General features: G+C 44.7%; 1 protein-coding gene across 1 annotated transcript in view; it reads right to left on the bottom strand.

Moving 5' to 3' along the window:
* SZT2 (SZT2 subunit of KICSTOR complex) overlaps positions 1–24,059 on the bottom strand; it is a 110,988-nt gene that overhangs the window by 50,182 nt on the left and 36,747 nt on the right. Inside the window, exons 44-53 of the mRNA XM_078885298.1 lie at positions 23,460–23,589; positions 22,535–22,687; positions 20,354–20,456; positions 16,641–16,794; positions 15,451–15,583; positions 13,754–13,872; positions 10,896–11,060; positions 9,936–10,014; positions 1,064–1,207; positions 169–609 (exon numbers count right to left, since the gene is read on the bottom strand). Coding sequence (XP_078741424.1) covers positions 169–609; positions 1,064–1,207; positions 9,936–10,014; positions 10,896–11,060; positions 13,754–13,872; positions 15,451–15,583; positions 16,641–16,794; positions 20,354–20,456; positions 22,535–22,687; positions 23,460–23,589 — 1,621 coding nt within the window. The remainder of the gene's footprint in view (positions 1–168; positions 610–1,063; positions 1,208–9,935; positions 10,015–10,895; positions 11,061–13,753; positions 13,873–15,450; positions 15,584–16,640; positions 16,795–20,353; positions 20,457–22,534; positions 22,688–23,459; positions 23,590–24,059) is intronic.

Below are 24,059 nucleotides of genomic sequence, written 5' to 3'. Positions count from 1 at the left end.
ATTCTAAAAATCGGTCAGTGGCAATGATTACACATTTGACTTTGGAGATTCTCATCAAGGAAGCGTGAAACTTGTGTTGGATTCAGACGACATACAGGATGGGTGTGCAGTTAGCTAGAGAAGAACTGTTATTTTTCCTTAAATTAGGTGCTTGCAAATGTTCCGTACCATTCGAAGCCATTCCCGAATCGCCTTCAGTGGCTTGTGGTACTGCCGTTGACAATGACGATGGTGACGTTTGTGTTGTTGACGATGCTATAGATGACGATGCTCCAACTGCAGCTGCTGATGGTGACAATGATAATGTTGACGATGATGCTGCTGATGACGACAGCGGTGTTAATGTTGATGTTTCTGGAGCTGCTGCTGGTGATGATGCCGAACATGACGATGCTCCCGCTGGCGACGATGACATAAATGACGACGTTGGCGACGACGAGGACGACGAGGACAGCTCGGGGATGGAGAGAGGGGCGGTGAGGACGGCGAACTCCAGCGCCGCCTCGCACACCGCGTGGAGCACGGCCGCCCGGAGTCGCTCGCACAGCTGCACCATGCTGATGGTGCCCGTCTCCCACAGCGAGAAGCGGAACACGGCACCTGTGGGTACTACACACACACACACTCATCTTCACACACTTCACACACACTAAAGAAAAGATCCCCCATACAGCAAGTGATATTAGCGAGCACCGGTGAAGGCCGGCACGGGAAACAAGGGGCTGCATGGCCAGCACCACGCTCGACGGCCTGGTCTCCCCAGTGTTGATGTTTACACGCCACACCAACTGCTCATTTCAGGCCGAGTCGACGTAGAGGAGGCCCCGGACCAGTTCAGATAATCGTCAATGGAACTGGCCATGAGCAGGAATCAAACTCGCGTCTCTAGCCTTTAACAAACTGCTGGGGCAAGTGCTGCTAGCGAGCGCCTATGAAGGCTGGTATGGCGCACAAGGAGTCGGTGGCCAGCCAACAACACCCGGCCACATTTGTCTCCCTAGTCCTGATGTGTACACACCGCACCAGGTCGTCATTTGAGGCCGAGGACTCGGTGTGAACTCACCTTCGCTGCCCTCTTTGACCAGGGTGACCTGGGTCATAGCGTCCAGGTCGGTGTCCGACAGGGGGTCTCTCTTCATCTCTTCCGTGCTGCTCTCACCGGTGTCGGCGGGCGGCGCCAACACAGACAGAGCCACACACGCGATGCCTGCACACGGAGGTCAAGACAAGTGCTGTCAGAGAGCACCTATTATACCTGGCACGGGGGGACAAGCGGGGGGTTATTTGGCCAGTACCACGCCCAGCCATCTTTTTCTCCCCAGTGCTAATGTTTACACACGACACCAGAGAGTCATTCAAGGCTGAGTTTACCTAGATGAGACCCAGGACAGGTTTAGATATTAGTCACCGATGTTGAACATAAGCGGGAATCAAACTCGGGTTGCCAGGTTTGTAAGGCAGTGTAAGCGCCAACTACTGCGCCATTGCTCCCCACATTTCACCGACAAAGACACACACACATGACACATAAATATATCTATTGGGTGAAATCTTCCTTTAAAAAAATACTTCATTGGATGAGTTCATCATGGAAACAGAGGTGCAGAAAATGCTAATATGCAACAGGCACGCATTGACACCTACTTTAAGAAATACATCGGCCTGTATGCGTCACGACACGGTAGTGTTGGCCAGGCCAGGTTTATACCCAGCTACCTCAGGTGTTGAAATACCATACGGTAGTAACTCGTCGATGAAGTGGCCATAGAGGAGGCCTAGGAAATGTTCAGATACCAGAATCACAACGTACTGTCCTACCGCTCCCCACACACACACACAAAGAACAAGATGCCCTACATATTTTACAGACTGCTAGGCCAAATGCTGTTTGCAAGCCTGCAGAGCCGCATGCGGGAGTGTGGTGAGGAGAACACAGCACCCGGCCACCTTCTCCCCAGTGCTAATGTTTTCACACTGGATTAATAACTATTATTAAGGCAGTGTGGTACCAACAACATCACAGCTCCCCATAACAAAGATCCCCTGTGTATAGCCTTAAAAGACTGTTGGGGCAAATGCCGTTAGTGAACACATATGAAGGCCAGGACAGGACTAAACAGGGTTGGTGGCCAGCACCACGCCAGGCCGCCTTTGTCTTCCCAGTGGTGATGTTTACACATCATACCAGGCACTCATTTGAGGCTGAGTCTACTTAGGGGAGGCCCAGGACCGGTTCAGATAATTGTCACCGATGTTGGTCTTGAGCGGAAATCGAACTCGGGTTGCAGGGTTCATAGTACAACGCGCCAACTGCTACACTGCCGCTCACCATACACGTACAGAGACACACACACTGATCTACTCACCCACATACAAATGCACCAACCAGAACATACTTATGCATAGGGGCACACAAACAAGATGTGCGTACACATTCACTCACTCACACACTCACTCTCTTACCCACTCATCTCAACAAGACAGGTTTATAGCTTGTATGAATTGCAGGCTGTAGGAGGCTGTGTGTGTTGTGATGATGCTGTATTTAATTCCTCTGACAGCCACTTTGGGTGGTCTGTGGTCCCGGAAGACGATGCTAAGTGCATTGGATTCAATTGAAGGCGAGTGGGGGAGGGTGGGCGAGCTCTCAGCATTATTATAACTCTCCGCTTGTGCTCTGTATATATGGGTCCTACTTGACAAAGGCATTACACATGCACACACATACAAAAACACAAGCATACAAACACATACATAAACAAAACACCGTCATATACACACACTCGTACACAAAAATTTACACAGATGGATGCACAAAACAAAGATCCCCGTATAGCCTTAGACTATTCGGGGAAGTGGTGTTAGTGAGCACTCATGAAAGCCGGAATGGCAAATGAGGGGGTGGGTGGTCAGCACCACACCCGGCCGCCTTTGTCTCCTGACTGGCAATGTTTACTACACACCGCACCAGGTACTCATTTGAGGCCGAGTCGACCTAGGGGAGGCCCAGGACCGGTTCAGATAATCGTCACCGATGTTGTCCGTGAGTGAGAATCGAACACCGGTCGTCAGCTTCGTAGCGCAGCGCAGCTAACAGCTCTCCTACCGCTTGCTACACACACATATATATACACAAATGTGCTTGCTACACACACACACATATTTATACAAATGTGTGCAGACACAAAAAAGATAAGAGAGCCCTGTATAGCCATCCAAAATGTAGGTTTGTTGAACTTATTTTGCACCGTACGTAGCCAACTGCTAAATCGGAGGTGTGGTTAGCTACGGAAGCCGGCAACAGCACACAGGGAGGCACAGCGAGCGTCACTCCCAGCTAGCTACCTTTGTGTCCCCTTAGTGATGGTGTTTCCACACTGCACCAAGTATTAATTTAAGGCTCGGTTAACCTAGGGACAAGGCCCAGGATAAATTCAGACAATAATTGCCCATTAATGTTATGTGACCAAAAATTTAACCCAGATCTTTACTAGTAGTGGAGTGCACAAATAAATGCATCACTGCTCCACCCAAATAAACATGCAATCCCACACACACCACACAAAGATCTCACGTATAGCCTTAAACAGACTGTTGGGGCAAGTGCTGTAAGCGAGTACCTAATAAGGTCAGCACAGTACATTTCGTGGGTGGCGTTGCCAGCACCACGCCTGGGCACCAATGTCTCCTCTAAGCTAATGTTTACAAACTGCACCAGGTATGAATTTAAGGGTTAAATGACCTATGGGAGGCCAAGGGCCAGTTATATATGTGTCATGGAAGTTGGCCGTAAGCATAAATAGAACTCCGGTCGCAGAGTTCGTACAGCACATATACACACACATATATATGTATACATTTAAAATGACTTATAATGCAATGCAGGACACTCCTCACAAAGAGTGTGCAATGCAATGAGATTGTCTTCAGGTTATTATCACATATTCATCACCAGTATTACACTCTCATTCATACTAATAAGACACAATCAGAAGCACATGATACAAATATCCCACGTATAGCCTTTGATATATCATTGGGGCAAGTGCTGTTAGCAAGTACGGACCACGGTGGGGTGGGTGGCCAATACCACACCCAGCGGCCTTTGTCTCCACCGTGCTGCTGTTTACACACCGCATAAGTAAGGCGGAGTAGACCTAGGGGAGGCCTAGAACTGGTTCAAATATTTGCCGTGAGCGGGAATCGAAACCGGATCGCCAGGTTCGTAGCGAAGCGTGTGCGAACTGTTACACTACCGCTCCCCACGCACACCACTGCACACACTCTGCCTCGTACAAACACAAACACACGCTCACAGATTTATGTCAATGAGAGCAGACAGCCGCCACACATACGCATTTGTGCCATCATTAATCTCCACACACACGGAGGGGAGGAGCGCATTTAAGCTGGTTATGATGGATCGGATATTTTAACGCAATGCATGCGATACACAACGCAGTAACGCAAGCCTTTTTGGGCTCGCTTCTCCCACTGCACTCATGCAGAATTGTCAAAAGGCATGCTTTAGTTTCAGTAGAGACCACCACAAAACACTGAGAATTATATCAATATTTTCCTCGGGATCTTTGAGTCGTGGGCATTTGCAATGCGGCACACTGTTTTTCTCTTTAGGTCCATGGTAGGTACGTTCGTGTGTACAATTTATAAATCTCTCAATAGACCACAGCCAGATTAAATAAAGTTACCAATTATTGAGAGGCAATGGATTTCCGTGGGCACCGATGTGCTTAAATTAAGGATGTAATTGACGAAATAATGCATGTCAATGGACTCTTTACTGGTTAAATAAAGGAATTCTCACCTGGTTAAATTAAGGATGGCAATTACAGTGAAATTTATTGCAATGAGTTCGAGTTCATGGGCTCCCATATAGATATTTAAAGATGTCAGTCATGAAACATGGATAATATGGCCTCTCAAAGGGCTAAATAAAATGCAATGTAGAATACGGATAAATAAAGAATGATATTAATACTACTGCCATTACCATCACACCCAACGTTGTTACCATTATAAACAAGTTGTCCGTGTGAGGTCAACAGAATATGCTTCATCAACAGTGATTGTAGTAGGGATCAACTGGTACCCGCCACGGGAATATGGAACCTCTGCCAGCTCATGACTGCCAACCTCCAATCACAGCACGGTTGGCTACACACGGTGGGAAAGAAGTTGAACGTACAAAGAGAAGCATGTCGCTCAAAGCACTCTAAAGCAGGGAGACATTTTGACACGAGTATTAATAAGGATAATGCCGCTGTCTCAGGGGTTAAAATCAGAGGGGGTTTGAAACTTCTAAGCCAGGCTTTGCCTTCCTGCCCTCAGCGCCTTAATTTAACTGGACGCGATATTAATTTTGCTGCGTTCATTCATAACACGGCACTCCATCATTACCAATCAATATCACTAAAAGCCTCTCTGTGCGTGTGCATGCATATGCGTACGAGTATGAGTGAGGGTGAATGGATGTGTGTGTATGCGTGTGTCGGTGAATGGGAAAGTATTTCAGCGAGTGGGAGAGCATGCACGTGTGTGAGAGTGTGTGCGTGTGCGCACCTCAAGATGCATCTAGCCTGGCACAAGCACTGCAGTGATGTCACCACTAATTAGTGACAAATGGCAGTTGTTTTTGTATGTGTGTGTTTCTTTGTATGAGAGTACGTGATCATTAACGGTACTCGCCCCGACAGCCTGTTAAGGCCATAGGGGGGATCTTTGTCTTTGTACCAGAGTGAATAGGAAAGCGTGTATCTGTTTCTGTACGAATGCATGGGAAGATGTCTGTGTGTCTAAGGGAATGGAAGAATGTGACTGGGAGAGAGTTTGTGTGTATGTATGAGCGAATAGGATAATGTACGAATGGGAGTGTGTCGGAGTGAAAGGGAGAGTGTATGAGTGAAAGGGAGTGTACAATTGTGAGTGAATTGGAGAGTGTGCGGGTGAATGAAAAAGCGTGTGTGGGTGAATGAAAAAGCGTGTTTGCGTGTGCATGAGAGTGCATTTCGATATCTGTGGATTTACGTATCTGTGTGCATGTGTTCGTGTGCATCATCTGATTTATGTATTCTGTGTTTCCTGTCAAATGCTGTTTGAATGACACACCACTATACCCTCTCTCCTCTCCTTTCTCTACCCTATTATAGCTCTCCCCTCTTCAATCCTTCCAGTCCCGTACTCGCCCTCTCTCTCTATGATATATCTATTTCATCTCCCACGCTCTCCAACTGTCTTTCCATAAACCCTTATACTGTTACTATTGCTCCTGATGGTGGTGGTAGTGATGCGAATGATGGCAATGATGGCAATGATGATTCTGCCGCTGCCTCTGCTGAAAATGCTAAATATTTTTGCTGTAATAATTATCAAAGATACATGGCTGTCTTCAGATACCTAGGATAGCATAAAAATCATTGGTACAATTTAAGATTTTCCACCACTTCACATCAAAATGGCTTTGTCAGCGTTACCGACAGCCATTGGGTCAGTAACTCCATCAGCCTGCGACATGGCACCACCGAGGTCCATAATTCAGCCAGCAGTAATTACAAGCAGTTCTCAAGTGCAGAGTGAATGCTCTCAGCCCGATCACCAACCAATGTGCAGAAAAAAGTGAAATTTGTGTTTTATTGCAGACATTAAGCAAATTAAAGCAGATGACTAAAATGCTCAGCTCGATGTCCGTGCAACGAATGCTTCTACGGCACAGCTCGTGACATCGGTATAAAAGGCAATCGAAGGGACTCGAGTGGTTCAGTAGCATCTTTGGGAAGATGTTAGCATTCTGTGAGAGTTCCGAATGGAAATGTATTTCACCACGTAACAACAACATAAGAACAACAATTAGGAGAAAAAAATATATAAACGATAAAAAAAAGTTACGAAAAAAATAGCAAGCAGCAGTCGGGAGGAAATTAGAACAGACCACCAGGGTAATGCAGTTTAGGGGCCAAGACTCATAGGAGAAATGGTGTGCCCTCGGTCTTAATTTTATCTATTAGCGCAAGGTAGTGTAATGGGTTGTAATTGAGACTAGGCTCCAAGAGGCTATAATCCCAATCTTCAATTATAACTCAAGTCTTGGCAAAGATAAAGATCCTCAAATCCAGTTTCGATGAAGGGTCTGAAATCCTGAAACCCAGTCTTCTAGAACTGAACCTCAATGAAGACTGTGATTTTAAAATCTGGTGTGAATTAATACTCAAAATGCTGCAACCCAGCGTCCTGTGCAGGCAAGTCTCGGTCTAATAAAGGGTTAAATGTTTGGTGAGCGATGGAAGAGAGTGGCAGGATGAGGAGGCTGGGGTAACATTGTTGGTCACGTCGAATGCCGCTTGATTCGCTGTAACAAACCCACCCCAAACCTGCAACGTCTCAGCGGTCGAAATAAAAAAATAAAAAGAGAAAAATCGATTGACAAAGCATCAATTTCCGAGCAGGAGGCACTCTGCTAAGTTTAGATTTACGGACCTCTCTGCACACAGAAATAAATAATTCCTTAATCATGTTAAAGATTTTTTTCAGAGAGACCAAAATAAAGATTTGCTTTTTCTTAAAAAAAAATTGCAAATTAAGCACAAATGTTATTTTGATTTTTATAAATGGATAATGAAATAACTGGAAAAATAAAGACCTGCTTTTCCCATAAAATAAATGTAACGCGTGATGATAATGGTCTTCTGTTTGCTACAACATGGACATGCCCTTCAAGCACCACCCCCTCAAGTCTCATTACTAGAACTGTGGCGGCTTTCGGTCTTGTTACACAGTCAACATCGCCTTCAAGGAGCACTCTTACAGTCCCACCACTAGGATTTAGTTATACTGGTAGGAACCTCCTGGTTACACCAGCCCACAGGGGATTATTGTGTCCGTCCGTCCTGCATCCAAAAATGGGAGGGGTGGGGCTGGGTGAAGAGGGGAGGGTGGGGAGGGGCTGGGTGGAGAGGGGAAGGTGGGGGAGGGGCTGGTCACCCCGTGGTGCCCTTATAAAACTCAACGTTTAACCTACTCACGCCGGCTTGTGCCCGCCCTCACAGGTCGGGCATATTTGCGGAATACACCACGCCGCCGTTGACCCTGGCCATTGACCGAGCAACCCAACGTTCCTACCAGCTCCCTCCGCAGGAATGTGTTTCCCTTTCTTGCACAGTCAACAGGTATGTCAAGGACCACGTTTATAGTATCCCCCACATGGCTATGTGTCTTCCCTTGGGTCACTGGCCTCCGAGTCTCATTCCAATGTAACCAAAGCACCTCCGTCCTGTGCAGATACCCCAAGCATTCCTATGGTAGGGGCCCAGTCCATCCATAGGATGACCACTGTTGAATTCCTATAAATGAGGCCGTTTTTTATCAACATTGACTCAGGTATGTATGGGGAGCTTTGTAGACACACATTATTAATTATATAATAGAAATAATATATTATACAAAATAATATTAAGGTTTTTCTAATGTATCACTTTAAGCCAATTACCAATTTTCATTTTAGTTTGAAAACATGCTGTTAAATTGATAACAAAAAAAAAGTGGTTTGGAAAATGAAGAAGATCGTTTAAATAAATCCTTAAAAACGTATCCTACTCATGAGGAAAAGCAGACGACAGACGCTGATAATGTCAGAAAACAACAGGACGCTGACTGGCACTGTGACACAAGTGGAAAAGCAGCATCATAAGATCTGGTGCCTGGAGAAAATTACGTTAAAGTCAGGAAAGATCATTATTGATCCCGCCACAAATAGACAAAATAGTATCCACAAGCAGGAAAAATGTTTAATATGTCCTTGACATTTTTTTATGTCTTTAGGTGATGGTAAATGAGAAGGAAACGTTTCATGCGTCAAACTCAATACAATTAGAAACATCTCTGAGCAGGAAGCTACAGTGGAAAAAAAGCTTTAAAGATAACAAGGAAATCACAGAACACTAACCACCATGGTTTGTAAAGAAGAAGCAATTCCATAAAAAAAAAACCACAGTAAGAAAATGAACTTACCGAAACAAAAAGTAGGGATTTAAATTGCTTTATCATATTATTTTGAGCTTTTCTCTTGGACTTTTGAATGGAAAGCCATTGCGGAGCATACAAAAAAAGAACTTGATCATTCAGACTGGCCTTCTTGAGAAAATATTGAGCCCTCACATCGATAAAGCCTTAAATACACTACAAAGGACGGATGGTCTTGGGCCGCCGCTGTTGATACAGCACCAATCAGCAGAGCACGATGATGGACGTGGTCAGTTTGTGTGGGGGCGCGATCATTAACCGCAAGTTAACTAGTGCAACGTTCATGCAATAACGTTGCACACAGCAATGCTATCAGAATGCTACACGAGAAAAAGAAAGATGCATGCGAGTATGCAAACTCTCAGCAACTTTGCTCAAAGTGTTTTTTTTTTATTGCTACACATAAGACGGCGCCGCGATTGGCCATATTAAATTACATGGTTGTCATGTGGCAGCATAAAGGTAAATATTAAACATGGGGGTTTTTTGTCACGTATGAATCCAGAGATGTTGAATAAAACGGAAAAAATAATTTGTCCTGGTTATTTTACTCGTACGTTCTTATTTGCGTGTTCCTCGCGCAAATAAAAGTCTCCTTTTTTTTTTACTCATAGGCCAAACAGATGTATTTCCTTGAGACTAAGTTGAGCCCCTTGGGCTGGGCATCCATGCATTTCCTGCTTTAACCAATGAATAATTAAAACACGTGGATCGTGGTTGACCCCAATGGCTCAGTAATGTATAAATGCATTGCTAAACCGAAGCAAGTTGCAGTGCTTAACATTGCACGCTGTGCAGCATTTTAAACGCAACAAAGTGAAATGTAACACGGTTTTCAATTTGGTTTCATATTGGCTTTATGTTACTCAAGACTGAGTGAGTGAGGCTCAGTGGTTCCTTACCTTTTCCTCCTGTTCCCAGACCGCCAGGCTTGTTGTACAGGTAAATTTCTCCCTTTGAATATCTCTTGTCAGGGGAATGCTGGAGTAGAAACACATCATTCACAAGCCAGAATCAACAAACCTCCCCCTCCCTGAGTTTGAGTCCTGATGCAGGTCTGTCTCTCACTTTCTCCGTCTCCCTCTGGGGGCTCATAATAGTCATGTGACACACAAACCCAGCAATTTAGGTATTTATGGGTCCAGGCCCAGGAGCTGAGTATCTCTCTGTCAGTCTCTCTCAAAGTGTGGCTCGTGATGTGGTGTTAAAAATATTAACCAGAGAGTGTGTCCCCTCTTTCCCTGTCAGGAGGTTAGGCTCATATTGGCCATGTTAGCCAGCAAACTCGAAGATCTAGGGTTCAATCCTCCTTATGTCTGGGTCTTTGTCTCTTTCAAAAGTGCACCTCTGCTGGGCTAGCGGAGGAAATTCACATTTTCACAGCAGGCTCCAGACGCTCCAAGATAACCACTGTTTTAAGACGTTGAACAAAGTGGTACTATTTTTCCCCAACCCTGGAGGGTTGATAATGGTGATAGGCTGATTCGACCCCAGAGCAGCCTTTGAACTTATAATCTACTAATTGTGAGTCGAGAACTATGAAGTCCAGGTAGCTATATTATTATTATTTGTTGTATTTTACTTAACAATTGAGCTTGTACCATGAATTCAGTGTCCTTTAACCAGGCCAGTCAGTGCCCGTGAGATTCATTATCGCCTTGCATTGATTCATTGTCCATTATAGAACCATTCAGGGGTGGTGAAGTGAAAACAAAGGAAGTTGAAGGGAGCTACGGGGAGGTGAAGAGGCACAGGGAGGGGGAGACACGCGGAGTTACACGACATGGAGAAAAAAACAGGGATGCACTCTCCAAAGGTTTTTTTCCCCCCCAACCCACCCTGAACCGCCACCGACCCCTGACCTGGAAGTGGTTTTCAGGATCGGTGTCGATGTACTTGGGCGAGAGGAGGAAGGTGTGCAGGTTCTGGCGGAGGTAGTGCAGGACGGCCGGGAAGCGCGGGCCCCACATTGGTGGCATCAACACCAGCACGGTTTCCGACGGTGCCTGCCCGTGTGGCTGGAGGAACTACGCACGAGGGGAAGTGAGGGCAGGTATACAATGAAGGTGCGGGGGGGGGGGAAGTGAGGGAGAGGTGAAGCAAGGAGAGGGAAAGGGAGGGAAAAGTGAAGAGATGCGAGGGATGGTGAGCGGAGGTGAAGGGAAATGATGGGAGGTGAAAGGAGGGTGGTGACGAGAGGTATAGAGAGACAAGAGTCAAGGAAGCAGGGGGGGGAGGGAAGAGGAAGAGAGAGGTACATCGACATGAAGGAAGCTGATGAGAAGTGAGCAGATGTGACAGGAGTTAGTGGGAGATGAAGTGAAGGGATGTGAGGGGGAGGCGAGTCGCATGGGGAGGCAATGAGATGCTGATGATGAAGAAGAAGAAAATAAATGAAATGGGGGAACGAGGTGAAGAATGCAAAGGGCAGCAAACAGAGGCAGGCGAAGGTGGTGGGAATGGAGAGGCGGTGAGGGGAAGTAAAGGGAGGTGATTGGAGGTGGGGGAGAGGTGAAAGGTGAGGTCTTGCGAGTTTAAGGGAGGTGATGGGTGGGAAATCGAGGTAAAAGGAGATAAGGAAAGGGAGCGAAAGGGAGGAGGAGGAGCAGCAACAGGATAAGAAAAGAGGGATACATGGGAAGGCAGCGATTGTGAGTGAAATCCTAAATGTATATGATGTTGGCTTTTATTATGTACAGTTAATGGAGAAAGGGCCGAGATATCAGCACCTCCGATTAGTACAGTTGTCTACGTATTGGTGCGCAAGAAGTTCAACATACACACAGACCAAACTCAGAATAACCTGGTATAATTGTGGACTGCTGGAACTGGATTCGAACCCAGGAACTAGGCATGGGCTGCCACAGTAGCTGAAAAGGCAATTATGAACTCCTTGTGAGAGACAGCCAATGCCAGGGCTCAAACCCAAGACACGGTGGTACTGGCGTTGTGTGTCCGACACAGCCATTATGGGCCCCTAGAGCCTACAACCACATCTTTTTTTTAATCACCAAACAGACTCCACTGCAGCGAGGTCTCATCCATATATTTATCACCTCTTAACGCTCCATTTCCTACCATCCATTTTTCTTGCTTAACCCTTTGCATAGTATTGGATGGGTTTGCAAAGGAATGTTGAGTCCTTAAGCATAGCATTTAATAAGTGCGCAAAAGTGCAAAATTACTTCAAGTGTGTAAAATATCTCCCTGTTAAGATGTGTATTGGGAAGTGTTCACATCTCTGTTAGCAGCCCTGAGCCAGTGAAGGAAATTCCACATTTCTGTGGCAGAGTCCAGTCTATAGGACGACCATAATGGCCACCACCGTGTCAAGAGGCACACTTAGTAGTGAGCAATGAGCTATGAATCCCTGGGTTCGAATCCTCGGTCTGGGTGTTTTTCACTTGACCATCACCACCACCACCACCACAATCCAACCACCATTAATATCGCCACCACCCTCCACAACGAATAACAGCTTAAAAGTCTTAAGCACACTATAACGACGACGATGAAAACCCCATTCCCATCATCAATCCTAGAACATATCCAGTAGACACACACACACGTACATTTAAACAAAACATTCTTTCATTATTTTAAAATGCAACCAGTCAGACAACCCTTTTGCAATGTGCGTTGTATAATTCATCAGTCCCGCCAACTCTAATTAAGGCCACAGAGAAATAGCCGTGCTCGCCAATTAATAAATGATGCCTGTGGTTTGACGCGCAATCCTATTCATGCCCCTTGCAAGTGGGTTTTTTAAAGTGAACATTTGTTATTTAATTAAAACAACTCTTTTTCCAAGATATTATTTTCATTACATGTGCTGGTAACACCAGGTTTAATGGCGAAAAGCCAAGTTTGCTTCAATAGTCTTTTGCCGAAGCCATGTATAAACGCAGTAAAAGAGATGAAATACCGAGAAACCCACACAGACATATATAAACACACAAACTGTATATATACACACATAGATCTACATATATACATACCGTACACAAAGACAAAATATATTAATTACAATCCCCTATAGCCTTTCACGGACTGTTGAGGAAAGTGCAGCTAGCGAGTACCTACGAAGGGCAGCACAGCGCACGAGAGAGCGGTGTGACCCGTAAAATGACTGCCCACCTGTGGTTGGCCGAGTGCCGATATTTAACTACAGCACTAGGAATTAATTTAAGACTAAGTTTGATACCACAAAGCAGCTATTTTTAATGAACCATTCCATCTCGCAGGACACAGCTCTCATTAGGGCGAGTGAGTAAGTTGAGAGATTCTGGACGCCCATGATAGGGACTCATTAGCAGGACACCACCAGCCTCGTATCGAAACTGTTACGCAACATATAATGGCCTATTCTCTCAGTAGGCATTACACTTTATCAGGGCTCATCACAACAACATGGCTAACCTCTGAAGTCATTAAACATATTTCAAGCCGCTTAATCTCATTCCATATTGCTAGGGCTCATTAAGACATAACCCTCTAGTTTTGTAGGACACGGGATCATCAGTAGGACATGAGGAACTGCTTCCCCTGTGGATGACAATCATCAATTAGCCATTGCCCTGTATTGCGTTCTCATCGGCCGGACATGGCTCACGAACCCAGCAGGTTTGGGACTCAGACATGGACCTGCCCTCTGTCTTTACAGCTCCTAAGCGGGATGGGACCCTTTGCACCGCCACACTTGGGGGCTCATCAACAGCACCTGCACGTCGGCGGGCGTGAGCATGCAGTTGCGCACGAGCATCACGGTGATGACATCAAGTGTCGCCTCGTGGAGACGGCGCAGCAGAGCTTTGAGCAGCTCACCTGTCACCTCCACTCCTACACACACAGACATAGGACACACACAGATACACACACGCAGAAACACACACGCAAAAACACACACACGCAGGCGTAGACAAAAAACAAAGATTCCCCCATATAGCCTTAATAGACTGTTGGGGCAAGTGCTGTTAGCGAGCACCTATGTAAGCCGGCACGGCACACGAGGGAGAGGGTGGCCAACACCACGACCGGCCGCCTTTGTTTCCTTAGTGGCGATGTTTACACATCGCACCAGGTACTCATTTGAGGCCGAGTCGACCTAGGGGGAGCCCAGGACCGGTTCATATAATCGTCACTGGTGTTGGCTGTGAGTGGGAATCGAACCCAGGTCCCCAGGTTCGTAGCACAGCGCACTAACCGCTACACTACCGCCTCCCCCCCCACGACATAGACACACACAGATACAGACACACACACACGCAGCCATAGACACACAGATACACACACACATGCAGACAGAGAAAGACACAGAGATAAATGCACATGCATGGTACAGCAGAGCCTTTCGAAGCTGCCCTGTCACCTCAAATCCAACAAATATAGGGAGATAAATACACACAGAGGTCTTGTAAAATCACACAAACATAGCTATGGCTCACAAATAAGAAATGTTACTTTTTGGAAAGTTGAGTAGTGGTAATCCAAGTGGTAAACTGGCCCCCACGGTGGCTCTTTACTCTGTCTACTGGCCATGACGAAGTATTGCAGTGAATATCTGGCAACCGATAAGTCGGTGATGTATGGTTTGGTATACAGTACTGCGGGTACATGTGCAGCCGTTTAGTCTATCCGCTGCTGGATTAGGGCCTCCCTACGCTGCGAGGGATATTGTGTGGAGAGTTTGAGGGCATGTCACCATGCTGGTCAGTGCAGGTTGATGAATGCTGGCACTGGCAAAAGGGCTGTACACGGACAGACGTGTCATGGGTCGACAGGCAATGTAACGGAGTTCGAGAAAGATGTCATAAATAAAAGAGATCGCAGACCAACGAAAAGAAAAAGAGTACAGACCTGACAATACAAAAAGAGAGTACAAGAGAGGACACAAAACGATACAACATAAATACACGAGGGCATGTAATGATGTAAAAAGCAATACATACAAGACAAAATATACAGAAGAGATGAGAAAACACAAAATACAGTACCGTATAACATGTATCGACCAGTTTGGTGAAGTATGGTCAAACAACTTCCACATCTGACATGACATAGCAAGTCTTTTATTCAGCAGTGGATTGACAAAGGGTTGTAAATTATAAGTATAATTATGCAAATGTATCCTGGGTTCAATTGCCAGGTTTAACTGCCTCTCTCAAGTCTCTCACAACGGCCAAATCGGGTTCATAATGGCATTAAGGATACTGTGCCAGCACTACTGAGATATTGGGTGTCCCTAACCGTAAGCCACCACCATATGTTGCCAGCCATGCTAATGGGAGTCCCTCAAGAGCTGAGTTAGGCATTTCTTTCAAAATAATCATAATGGCTGTGTCAGGTTCAATACGGTCAAGTCAGAGACAATTAACCAACAAGCCATGGATATGGCCATGTCGGTGGGACAGCGCCTACCGGCCGGTACAACACCGTGCACGTTGAGGCGGATGTTCTTCTCCGAGTGACCGACGGCACGGGCGGAGGATTCTGCCGTCCGTGAGCTCACGGATTCTATGGACACCTGCCTGTCCCACCATCCACGCGGCGTCTGGGTGACAGAGAGAGAAGAGTCCCAATCAAAACAAATCCTGAAAAACAGATTCCTATAGCGGAGCCTCAATCAAAACATTGATCCTGAAATGTGGTCATAATTGAGATTCATCTTCTTGGTTCTTTCGGTAAAGTCACGTAGAATGGAAAAAATAAAATAGTAAAAATAAAACATTTTATTATTTCCATTCTACGTGACTTTACCGAAAGAACCAAGAAGATGAATCCCTGCAGTCACGAAAGCTTTAAATCGAAACATAATTGAGATTGTTATCTTCAAAAACCATTCGGCGCGAGTCTCATGCAAGACTCCCGAAGCCGAAACCCTGTCTCCTGTTCATTCATCATGCATAGTCAGCGAAGGACCGTAGCACCAAGCGTGTGACCGCTTGTGACAGCAGTCGGATAAACCACTCTTGCCGGTGACGAGTGATTTGTTTGATCCACATCTCAGGGGGGCGACCACGGGGGCGGCGCCATTTCTTTGAGGGTCGCAAGCCACTTCGAATAAAACCGAGCCCAAGTCAAAACTCAGACTATTTTTGTTTGTTTATACAGTAAAGCCTCACTGAGAATCATGACTCTTGTGCAGGTGGGTTCTGCCAAGTTTTGGCAGCGAGGGCACAATGACTGCTATGTATATCCAAATTGAGTAATTTGCGGGTACCTTTTTAAATCTGGCAAACTTGGACCGCGACGACGCTGGCACATAATGGCCTACTCTTGCAAATAACGTCACAGGATATTTAACGTCCACCGTGAAGTACACGGCGTTTATTTTTACAGTTCATATTCACGCAGTATTAAAATCAGGGAGTTGCTACTGAATTCGAATCGTGAACCTTTGCAACAAGTGGCCAATGCGCTAGGCCATGTCACCGCCCTTGTATTGAAACATGGTCTCAATAAATTACAATCCCCAAACCTGGTCCCCTGGAACCAAGTCTCAATTAAGACGGATTCTGAAAACCAGCATGCTGGTTTCAAGTCTCAATCAATACGGATTTTAAAACCTGATCTCCTGGAGCCGAGTCTCTACTGGGGCCAGGGCTCACCACGGGCTCATCTGTTGTGGCTGTAGGCTCCTGGCTGCGTGTGAGAGACATGAAGGGGGACGCTATGACGGGGGATTGAAGTGATGCTGCCGATGGAATCCCCTCCTTGTTGGAATCAAAGGAAGTTCTGGTGGCAGCGGACTCCTCGATAAGCCTGTGGCAAGACACAAATGAACAATATACTCACACACACATGCACACGCCATTAAACATGCAAGAGCACACACATACACACAATTCCTAATTCGATAGCAAGAGTGGTAAGTGGTATCTAAACTGGTTCTGGGCCGTCCCTTAAATTAATCCCTGGAGATGTGTCAATACATACTAGTAGAACTCAATTTAAATATAGATACATATGTATGGTTACAAAGACAACTCAAAGGTACGCAAATACAAGAAAATATTAACTTACTGATGCTGCTGCACATTACAATTATGATATAATGCTGCTACTAAAACGTATTCCTAAGTGCTAAGTTAGTTTTCCCTTTTTAGATTTGAACACTTTAATCATACAGCACTGCCAAACCAGCATTAATATAGCTCATAAATTGAGAGCAAGCATATCCCTTCAATGACTTTAAAACCTCTCATCTTTTGGCTTCCCAAAAAACAGTTGTACTTGAAAAAATTCAAGGTCTTCCGTGGGTAAATAAGGAATTATTATCATTATTAATGTTGCCATTCTTATGATTAAGGTCACTTTGGTTTAACAGGACTTCATTTCCCTAATGGAGTAAGGGAAATGATGTCATCGTGTCAGAAATGGAACACACCCCCCCACCTCCCCACCCACCCCAACCATAGTCCATTATAAAAATTGTGTCGTTGTTCAATATGAAACGTGCACTGGCAAGTCTGTCCAATTCTGTATGTAGTCCAATTTGTAATATTGCAGCTCACACGCACACTCGTACACTCAAACACAAAGACAAAAATCCCCCCACTCCTCTCCCAAAGCCTTAACCGACTGTGGGGAGGTGGGGCGCAAGTGCTGTTAAGCGAGCACCTATTAAGGCCGGCATGATACATGAGGGGTGGGTGGCCAGGATCATGCCTGGCTGCCTGTCTCCCCAATGTTGATGTTTTTTTTCAAATCACACCAGGTACTCATTTAAGGCTGAGACAACCCAGGGGAGGCCCATAACCAGCTAAGATAGACCTCACTAATGTTGGCTGCAGGCAGGAATCGAACTCGGGTCACCGAGCTCGCAAGACAATGCACTAACCACGACACTACTCTCCTCCACATAGAAATACACACGCACACATAAACAAAAGATCACCCATACAGCAATAAAAACTGTCGGAGCAAGTGCTCTTAAAAACACACACCCATTCAGGTTTGCATAGCACGCAAGGGAGGAATGTGGCCAGTACCACACCTGGTACACATTTAGAGCCAAGTCAACGTGTGGGAGAGACCTCGGACCACTTGAAATACAACTTAACAATTACGTTATTCATAAACATGTGAACTCGGGGAGCTGGAATCACAGCGTAGACACATACGCACACGAACATGCACGCACACGACATGTACACGCATACGAGTACATAAGCACATGTGCACGCATAAGTAAAGATACATTGTTAGCATGTTACTAAGAACAATGGGTCCTTAAATAGTTAAATACATAATATTTACCGTAATTGTATCTCAAAGACTTTCACTTTGTTAAAGGGTTAATTGCAATGAACAGCAAAACAAGAAAAACCCAAAGATTAGTTAAGGAAGGAAAAGCGTTGATTTTCTTGGCCAAATTGGCCCTGTTAAATGTTTTAGGGGATTAGGTGAATAGATTTTATTGGAAAAGGCTTTGAGTTAATGGCAGGTATGAAACAAGCATAAGTGCACAGAGGCGCATGCACACGCAAACACACACAGACAAGTATTCAAATAGCATATATACAGTAGATGTATACACAGATCTGCACAGCATATATAAAAAGATCTGCCGTATATAACCTGAACAGACTGTTGGGGCAAGTGCTGGTAGCGAGCACCTATGAAGGCCCTGCACGGCACATTACTTTGTGGCCAACACTACGCCCGGCCGCCTTTGTCTCCCCAGTGTTGATGTTTACACATCGCACCAGGTACTCATTTGAGGCCGAGTCGATCTAGGGGAGGCCCAGGACCAGTTCAGATAATCGTCACTGGTGTTGGCCGTGAGCAGGAATCAAACTCGGGTCACCGGGTTTGTAACGCAATGCGCTAACCACGCCACTTCCACTCCCCACAGTCACACACAATCAGATGCATAGATGAAAGAGAAAGTATCCCCGATCTATACCTAAGAGACAACGATTACTTACGAGGGTAACGAGGGTAAGTAATCACGTGTGATGTGAATGGGAAACATGCCAGACCAGTGGGTCGGCAACCAAAATAACAAATATAGCCATTTCATTTTAATTCGGAAAACTCAACATTTCAAGAGTTGCAATGCATGTGAATACGAGACGTGGTCCTAAATAGATAATGTCATGAAACATTCCTTAAAGAGCCACATGCAGCTCTGGAGCCGTAGGTTGCCGACCCTTGTGCTAGACTGTCTACCCAGAGCTGATATATATTCAAATACCATCCCATCCCAACACACACGTTTAAACTAAAACACATGCATAAACACAACATGGCGAGAAAACTGAAGCTTGGCTTAAAATATAAGACATGCCGATGCTGAAACCTCACAACGGCCCGAAGAAAAACATTCTAATATTTTAAGTAAACCTACTCATGTTCGCATCTGGATATTTTTGTGGGTGCTAAATTCAAATACGATGACACTGTTTTTTTCTACAATTTCTAGTACTTTTATGATGAGTGATATTAAAAGCCGAAAGGAAGTGGCATTGTTCCCCACTGGATACTGGCAAGATTAGCATGGTTGGTTACGTGCTGTGCCCAAAAAGTTCAACATACATACACACACATACATACATGAGGACATACTTTACCAAACTAAGCACTCATTTATGCAAATAAGTTCAACATACACACACATATATACATAAGCACAAAAGCTAACTAAGCACTCGTTTATGCAATTGGCTCGACATGAAAGAGTCTTACGAATGATTATAATTGTTACACACACACACACTTAATAACCTCAGTAATTTGATGCTGATGATTGAGGTGATGCGACTGCTGCTTATGAGAAAGATGATGAAGCTGATGCCACAGATGACAAGGGTGTATGTGATGCTGCTGAATATGATGAGAATAATGAAGCTCATAATTAATTATCAGAATGATTCCTTAGATGCTGCCGATTATAATTAAAATTATTATTATGAAACTGATGTTAATCCTGCTTCCGGTGATGATTATGCGACCGCTGTTAATGATTATGACAGCAAAGAACATAAAACTCACCTTCGTGAATAACACTATGGCTTTGAAAGTAAAAGTATATCATAGGTGGCATTTCGGCAAATGACCGTCTTTATTGCTAATGAAGGCTCTGAAGAAGGGTCATTGCCAAACACGTTGTCTTTTATTTACTTTTCCTATTAAGGCAGTGTTTTTGACAAATGTGGCGAGCTATTTGCTACGCGTGCTTTTTTGTTATTCGGGCTTCATCGTTATTTGCGCACCATTGCCAACGCACTATCACCACGGAGTTTAGTTTTGATGACACAAATCATGCGGATAGCGTGAATGAAGATGATGTTAACGATAATTACCCCACAAACCGCACCTGAGATAGCAGACCGCTCCTGTTGACCTCTCTTGATAAACATACATGTTCTTGCGATTCCCCACGGAGAAAGCGGCAAGTGCCGATCGCAGTGACTGCATGCCTGCAGGAAAAACAAGAGCAAGAAAAATAAATGAAAATCTCCTCTTATATTCTTATGGTCTCCCTTCATATGCACGATGGGCTTTCAAGACATTCGAGTTTCCTCCTTCACACTTCAATAAAATCACTTAACTTAACTCCTTTAAGAGGCGAGAACTCACAAAGGTTGTTTATCTCTCACGATTGACGTCCTCTATTTTACCAGGTAAGGACCAGCTATGGCTGCAGAGTTTGGTAGTACATGTTGTTTACGTTGTTTATTGTGAAAATTCGGTCACAGTTCCTATGATCACTGTTTCATTGCTTTTATGGCTTTATTTTGGTGATTTTCGAAAAGTTTATTGGTTTGGCCATGTTTGTTTGTTGTAGTACGGAGTTAGACTGATGGCCTTAATCCGAGTTGTCTTGTGGTTGTTGTTTGACTTGCATCCCACTGGGATTTTTGCACACAGTGTTGGTGTACGGTGCTTTTTCTGCAATATTTTGCTGTCTTTTCTTGGATTTTCTGTTTGCACATAGTCACTTTAAGATGTTTTCTTGTTCATGTTTTAGTTTTTTGTTTGTTGCGGTTGCACCCGATTCAAGAGCCGAATGGCTCACAGGGTTATACCTAATAAATGAACTTGAACCGATGAAGAGGATCATTATCCCTTGCGAGTGACCTGTGTAACCCCCAGGTGGACAGCACTGCTGTTCGGGTGACGGTGAGAATGAGCGCAAGATAAAAACACCAGTATCCAGGGCTCAAATCCAGGACCTCAAAAATAATGGTCCAGGATCTCTGACACTGGCATTGTGGATACTGGTTGCTCTTCTATGGAGAGAGACTCGCATGCACCTGGCATAGGAATGTGGAGTTTCCACCACTGGCTCAGGACCCCCAGAGATGAGCAGACACACTTTGACTTGCGTGTGCCATGTATGTGGAGTCAATGTTAGTGTTAAAGTGTCATTGTTGCTGTCAACGCGTACCACCTTTGCTGCCAGAAAAGATCTGTCTGCGTCATCGTTAGAGTCACAGGGCCCAGGCCCCAGTGTCACAGTGGGCATGTGTCAGTGTTACAGTGTCACGTTCACAGTGCCAATGTAACAGTAAATAATATAGTGCCAGTGTTACAGTATATAATATAGTGCCAGTGTTACAGTGGGTATGTGTCAGTGTTACAGTGTCACGTTCACAGCACCAATGTAACAGTATATAATATAGTGCCAGTGTCGGTGTCAGTGCAACTGTGTCGGTATCACAATATTAGAGACATTGTGTGTCATATTTACTCTCCGCATGTAAGGGCACAGATTTAAGATGATTATGAAGGCTATAGGTAAATTACGATGCGTCAGTAATAATGCCTCATTGTGTCAGAATGTTAATATAAATATTTGTACACTAATTTTAGTATTCTTGGTTCTTTCGGTAAAGTCACGTAGAAGGGAAATAATAAAATATTAATTTATTATTTCCCTTTTTTATGTCCCTTCTACGTGACTTTACCGAAAGAACCAAGAATATGAATCCCTGCAGTCACGAAAGCTTTAAATCACTAATTTTAGTGTTACAAAGTAAATTTCACAATATCAGTGTGCAATGTCAGTATGACAGTGTCAGATGTCCAAAACAGGAGAACTAATTGGAGATCTTACAGCTGAAGCTCCTGGCTTCGCACTATCACGGAGACAATGAACGCTAATAAACCGCATCAGGACTTCCGATGGGCGATGAGGATATTGGATGCATAAGTGAAAATTATTTTTAAAATCTAAACTGTAACTGTGGAGGCAAAAATAACACAATTATCATCAGTAACCCCTTGTATTCACCTCCCAGTAGGATGACAACAGTTAATTCCACATTTGATGCTTTTCTTGACCATCTTCATTTAATCTATCCTTGTAAACGTTACTATTTCCACAAGACAGAAAAAGAGCGTATTACTTTGCAGATTAGCAGGTTTCGTCACTGTCATTGTCAGTGTCACAATGTTACTGTTCGTGCCCATGTTGTTGTCAGCGTCAAGGAGTTTATAATGCTATTGTCAGTATCAGTGTCAGTGACAGGTTAATGCTGTCAGGATCTGTCACCTTTGCTGCCAGCCAAGCTGGGGGCCATGCGTAAGCGTGGATGCACGGGGATGATGGTGGTCCACATGATGTCACACGCAAAGTGACCCGGCATGAAGAGCATGGAGGCAGCCAGGTAGTCTTTACTCTGATAGCCGTCATCAGCTCCATAATCTAGGAAACAAAAGACACAGGAGTGAGCCAAAGAAACATTTGAAGAACATACACACATGGCCTGGCAGTTTTTACCCAGACATAGCTCAACAACTGCTGTATCACTTGATGCAGCTATCGTGCTGTGACGGTTCCACCTGAAGACGGAAGCTTGTGTTGCCTCCGAAACGTCGTGATTTTTATTTTATTTTACTTTTATTAATTTTAATTTTTTACCTACGTGACTTTACCGAAAAAACCTAAGAATATGAATCCTTGCAGTCACGAAAGCTTCAAATCTAGAACAACTGCTAAGTCTAGAGAGACAAAGGCAATCACGGAGAAAAGTAGAGAGTTAAAGATGGAGGAGATAAGAGAAACTAAGACGGTAAGAAGCATGGAGAAACAGAAAGACAGAGACAAAGAGAAACACAGACACACAAAGATAGAAATGTATAAAGACAAGGCGATAGAAAAAGACAGAAAGAGACCAAGTCAGACAGACATGCAGAGATAGAGACACACAGAGAGAGAGAACAATCCAGAAAGTCAAATAAATACACACTCACACACATACACACAGAAGATAAATATACAGGACAACTGGCATATTGATGGGAGGCCATTTTTGCCTGGCAGGACACTCTGCCTATTTTTCTTGCCCTCTGCCAAAACACGTTCATCACACCCTTCGGAGACCGATGGATACACTCGGAGACACTCAAAAGAGATAGACACACACCGATACAGATTGGCACAAGTATGCACAGAGGCGTGGGTGGCAGCGAGCGACCTTCAGTGATGTAGTGTTTGTGCCGGTAGGAACTGTACACCGACTCTGGCTTCCATATGTCCTCCTCGCTTTCGGCCACGAGCAGAGAGTTACAGCAGCGCGTGTCATGAAGGTCCTGAAGGAGAAGGCTCTGTGGAAACATGTGAAGTGTTTAAGATAAAATTACACACCGATTACACACCGTTAAATTCTGTAAACTACATTTGTACAATTTTGGTAACAATTGCCAAGTAACCATGGAGCACGCCCCTGGTTCTGACACGCGATATATTTCTAGATAAGGCAGCTAGACGAAAGACATGACGTGATCAATGAACATGGCGGCTGCCTTGCGCAACTGCACATCAAACATGACAACGGAAGAACACAAAACAGAATTTGCATTGTAATGCTTTAAATCGGCCAGATACCGACATGAAGGGAATGCATTTTTAAAATCTCAATGCGACAATGCCACCGTCATGCAAACATTGCTACGATTCTTATAGTTGTCACCCAAGTGGAACTACATTCATCGATACATTTTCATCACATTGTTGTTAAGTACAATGTGCAAGGTCACCACTGTGTTTAATCACTGGCAACATAGACATCTAGTGG

This window comes from Lampetra fluviatilis, chromosome 3 (assembly GCF_964198595.1).
Source record: "Lampetra fluviatilis chromosome 3, kcLamFluv1.1, whole genome shotgun sequence".
In the NCBI taxonomy this organism is placed as follows: Eukaryota; Metazoa; Chordata; class Hyperoartia; order Petromyzontiformes; family Petromyzontidae; genus Lampetra; species Lampetra fluviatilis.
This window is presented reverse-complemented; position numbering and strand designations above follow the sequence as displayed.